Source organism: Sinocyclocheilus anshuiensis, unplaced genomic scaffold (assembly GCF_001515605.1).
Source record: "Sinocyclocheilus anshuiensis isolate Anshui unplaced genomic scaffold, SAMN03320099.WGS_v1.1 scaffold2803, whole genome shotgun sequence".
NCBI classification, from domain to species: Eukaryota; Metazoa; Chordata; class Actinopteri; order Cypriniformes; family Cyprinidae; genus Sinocyclocheilus; species Sinocyclocheilus anshuiensis.
Window position 1 is genome coordinate 127871 of NW_015551013.1, and position 5309 is coordinate 133179.

Genomic DNA, 5309 nt, shown 5'->3' on the forward strand with positions numbered 1-5309 from the left:
GTACTTACAGTCTGTGAGTCAGAACAGCCGGCATTGTAGTCTACTCTCCCAGGATCAGGAAACAGTCCTCCATAAAATGTGCTGCACACATCTGAATATTTGGGTTGAAGTGTTCTGGAACAGTGTTGTAAATACAACTTAACCACTGATTTCTAGTCGTGTCCTCTTTTGGAAGACCAAACAAAGTAGTTTCGCTTTCACAACGAAGCACACAGCGTCACACACGGCAGCCTAGAGTGAGCGGATTTGAGACTTTAGTCTTTGCAACTTTACAGATCTTCTTTATGCACCAAGAGCTTGTAACACTCCAAAGAGAAAGGAACAATTTAAATCGCATCATATGACCCCTTTAAATAGTATCTGTGCAATCAAGTCGACGATATCGCTGGAAATTAAAGGGTTAGTTCCCCCAAAAATAAAAATTAGCCTGTGTTTTACTCACCCTCAAAACATCCTAGGTGTATGTGACTTTCTTCTTTCAGATGAATCCAATCGGAGTTATATTAAATCTATGCATTTTTGTAAGATAAATATCCATATTTCAAACGTAATAAACACTTTTTTTCTCACTTCCGCTGACTGTGGTACGCGGAAGCCGAGTAGGCGAATGACATAAGACGTATGTGTCGTGCGCGCGCGCGCCTCTGAGAAATGCAGGAGCAAAGGAAAACCAGTCTCCTCTTGGCTTATATCAAAATCCTCCGACATTTTTCTTTACAAATCCTCGTTTTGTGCTTCTAATTCGTGAACGGCATTTTGTTTTGTTTTGACTCTGCGTTCGTCACTTATCACGCAACGCTTATGTCTTACATCATCCGCCGGAATGGCTTCCGCATATGACAGAATACCGGAAGTGAGAAAAAAGTGTTTATTATGTTTGAAATATGGATATTTATCTTACAAAAATGCATGGATTCGCTACAGGAAGTCTTTATTCACCCCCCGGAGCCGTGTGAAGGACGTTTTATTACGGATGCAGGCATTTTATTTCACGTCTTCTGAACTGTTGACAACCAACACCCACTTACCCCCATTGAAAGGCTTGGAGGGGCCAGGACAATTTTTTATATAACGCCGATTGGAAATATATGCTGTATATACTGTATATATAATTTACAATAAAACTAAGTTGCATATACAAAATACCATTGTATTGTACAATTATTAAATATATTTACAGAACCCTCAAATTCAATAAAACATAAAAAAAGCAAAACACACTTTAAACGTGTTTTATTCATCATGTTTTAGAAGGACAGTTAAAAAAAAATCTTGCTGAATTGTATGTAGAAATGGTACAAGTGACATGACATGTGACCCATACTAGGAATTAGTGCTCTGCATTTATCCCATCCTAAGTGCACACGCAGTGAACACACACACAGCGAACACACACACGGAGCAGTGGGCAGCCATTTATGCTGCGGCGCCCGGGGAGCAGTTGGGGGTTCAGTGCCTTGCTCAAGGGCTCCTCAGTCGTGGTATTGAAGGTGGAAGAGAGCGCTGTACATTCACTCCCCCCACCTACAATCCCTGCCGGTACGAGACTCGAACCCACAACCTTTGGGTTATGAGTCCGACTCAGTAACCATTAGGCCACGACTTCCCCAAAGTCACCAAAGTGACTTGAATGCACCTGACATCGGAATTATGACTTCCCAACTTGTAAATACGAATTTCCCAGGAGGACTTGAATACATCATAAGTTCCTGGAAGGCCACAGTCCTGCAGAGTTCAGCTCCAACCCTAATTAAACACACCTGAACAAGCTCATCAAGCCCTTCAGGTTTACTAAAAACTACCAAGCAGGTGAGTTGGAGCTGGTTGGAGCTAAACTCTGCAGGACTGTGGCCCTCCAGGAACTAAGTTTGAGACCACTGCATTGACGAGTATTCATTTCATAGTGACGGTAAAGTTATTGTCAAACATGAAACAGTCTGAAATGAAACCTTGCCCTCCGCAGCCGTCTTCAGCTCATCGGCTCTTCGTCAGTATGAGTTTGTTCAGATGAGGATGAACTGCACTGATGCTCAGAGATACTGTCGTGAGAACTACAGTGATCTAGCCTCCATTTACAACAGCGCCGACGTGACCGAGCTGCTGAAGATCGTGACCAAATCTGCTGATTATGCCGTCTGGATTGGGCTGATGGAGACCCTCAGGAGTGAATGGAAGTGGTCTCTGGGAGACCCTGCGTTTTACACTGCTCATGATTTACTGTTTCGCAACTGGGCATCGAATCAGCCGAACAATGGTTCATATTACTGTGCTTATATGAGTCAGGACGGACTGTGGCATGATGACAACTGTAATAACCAAAGGTCTTTCATCTGCTACAATGGTGAGTCAATCACACAGAATGGATTTTCCTTTTCCTGAAAACTCTAGTCAATGTTATCGCATTGGACTAAAACTCACACGGTATGAAAACTTCACAAAGATTTGGAACTGATTAATTGTAGGCTCATTGATCTAAGCTTATGTACAGTTTTTGAGTAAACATTTCCAAAATTATCCACAAATAATGCTTTTTTTTCACTTAAAACCTGAGGTGCAGAAGCTCAGATCAATGAGGCCCCCCGATCACTCAGTATAAACATCAAATCTTTTACAGAATTGTACTCAGTTTTGTCTTTTTGCATAACATCAGTTTTATAAAATGTTTGTTTTTATTATATTGCATTTGCTATTATGTTGTTGAATGTTTAATTTGTATTTTCCATGTAATAGCCAGTGAAGGGTGCAACCAACCAAATCATGACGACGTATCTTTTCAAAACGCTTTCACTGGATTCTAATGAACGTTTGCCGTATTTATATCTGCTGCAGTGATTGATTCTCTCCACAGCGTAGTTTGGATGAAGCGTGTGCACTAGATCATCACTGGTAAACAAAGGGACATTTCTTGATTTTCTCTTCACATGCAGACAGCAGTAAAGGATTCGTCTTTGTGCAGCAGTCGATGAGCTGGAGAAATGCTCAGAGCTTCTGCAGAGCGAATCACACGGATCTGAGCACCGTGAGGAGCCAGAGTGAGAACCAGCAGATTCAGCAGCTCATAAACACTGGAGTCTGGATCGGTCTGTTCAGAGACTCATGGGAATGGTCCGACAAGAGTACATCCTCGTTTAGAAACTGGGCACCCACTGAACCCCACAGCAATGAAAACGCCACTGTGCTAGTGAAGAGTGGATCAAGAACGGGACAGTGGGAGGACTGGCCGTGTAATTCACAATTTACCTTCGTCTGTCAAAAAGGTGAGTCGATGCTTGGACTTGCATGTGTAAAATGAGAGAACGTCATCAACGAAAATCTAAAATTTCTCTTCCAGATCAGTTCATACTCATCAAGCAGAATCTGAGCTGGAGTGAAGCCATGACGTACTGCAGACAGAACCACGTGGACCTGGTGTCGGTGCCCAGCCCTCAGATCGAGCAGCGGGTGATGAACGTGGCGAGAAGAGCCTCGACGGCGGCCGTGTGGATGGGTTTACATTACTACTGCAGCATGAACATGTGGCTGTGGCTGCGTGGCGAGGTGGTCTGTTATCAGAACTGGGCCGCGGGGAACGGCACCAGAGCGCACGACTGCCGTGAGCAAAGAGCCGGAGCTATTCAGTCGGCTGGAGATCAGCGCTGGGTCAGCCTTCCTTCGACCATCAGGCTCAACTTCATCTGCACCAACTCTGAGCCTTGAGTGTGTGTTTGCGCTGCAAAGAATGATGTCTTTTTCCAATACAAATATCTAAACTTTCTTAACACTTAACCTTAAAACCTTCAAATCTTAACCTTTAAACAGCTTTGTGATATTTGTGGTGTGTAAATCTATAATAAAATGACACACACAGTGTTTGTTGTGAGAGTGCTTAATTTGATCCCAAAGGAAAACTCTTTGCCATTCACGCTGATGGTGATTTGCGACAACGGCATGTCATTGATTTTACATGATGTTTGTTCTGTCTGTGAGCGACTGTCTGTGAAGTTGAACAGAGCTCATGATTATGCAGATGAGCAGTGACTGTAGGGGCGGGGCCAGTGTAGGTGATTGATGCATCACAAACCCGCCCCCTTGACTGCAGTGCTGCGTCATGTGGTCATAATCATAGTTTGTGCATTCATTTCAGCACAACCTGTTGATGACACTTTACTTTCTTACATTTCAAAATTTTGAAAATTTTGAATTAAAAAAACAAAGTTATTGGGTTATTGTATTCAGGTCAGTTTCTCCTGGCTGGCTCGCCAAATTGTTAGATTTTGCTGTATTTGAGTAAGCAGTGGTTTGGGTGGCTTGTCAAAGTATTTGATTTCTCTAATACATAAAAAATTAAGCTTGACCAGAGTTCTTGTGGGGAGAAGAATTTATTGAAGGTGGTAACGTAGCAGTTCTTCAGTAGCAATGTTAGCATGTCATCCTTCAAAGAAACTTAACCCAAGATACTGTCTGTGAGACCAGACCTTTATACAAATGTGCCACAAACAATACAATAACACCCCATGGAGAGCCAATGATTCTATAACCTCATGATAGCCTGATAGGACCTCTCCCACGGAGGGCCCATGATACACTGACCCGATGCTGACGTAAGGAGCTAATTATGTGGGCCATTTGGGTCATACTTTTGTAAAACAAAAATACAGTTGGCTACAGTTGATTGCAAATACATCAACTAGTCACAATCACAATGTAAATGCATCTTAATAACACATAATCTTTCAAACATCTTGTTTTTTGTCCAGTCAATGGACTCCAATATTGTTTGGTTTCCAACGTTCTTCAAAATGTGCTGGATTCATGTATCTCTCATATGTGGGATAATGCAGTCTGCCTCGGCTTCACATCAGGGTAGATCATGCGATTACTGATGGTCTGACTTTACTTTATCCCAGCAGACGCTGTCTAGAGATGTGATGAAATGCAAGCTTCAGCTCTGCATGCTGGATGGAGATCAGCTTCAGAGGAGCCACATTTGCACAGTTTCATGTAAATATCCAGAGTCTATTTCTAGTGAAGATGGAGGATCAGATGACAAGATTTAGCAGAAATGTGTTCAGGTTGGAACATTTACATACATAGATTTACATTCATGCTTTTAGCATTACACAAAGGACTTTCTTTGTGTTGATATCATCATTTGTATATCTCTCATTCACATCAATGTCCAACGAATGAGTCTTTGTTGACGTTAAGACATAGGCCATGTGTTTTCAGTGTAAAGCTGCTGTGTGAAAGACCTCTGATGTGTTTTCTTGATAAATAAGGAGTCATGTGGAAGGCCACTTTACACAAGACCAATCTCACTTAGTCTCTTA

General features: G+C 42.3%; 1 protein-coding gene across 3 annotated transcripts in view; it reads left to right on the forward strand.

Moving 5' to 3' along the window:
* LOC107661076 (macrophage mannose receptor 1-like) overlaps window positions 1–3793 on the forward strand; it is a 43995-nt gene extending 40202 nt beyond the window's left edge. For 2 of the 3 annotated variants that reach the window (XM_016450517.1, XM_016450520.1), the window contains 3 exons: window positions 1964–2341; window positions 2928–3257; window positions 3332–3793. In XM_016450517.1, coding sequence (XP_016306003.1) covers window positions 1964–2341; window positions 2928–3257; window positions 3332–3696 — 1073 coding nt within the window. In that variant the 3' untranslated portion in view covers window positions 3697–3793. Of the gene's footprint in view, window positions 1–1783; window positions 1810–1963; window positions 2342–2927; window positions 3258–3331 lie in introns of those variants that run through there. The other variant, XM_016450519.1, reaches the window with a different exon arrangement.
* The last annotated feature ends 1516 nt before the right edge of the window (window positions 3794–5309 follow it).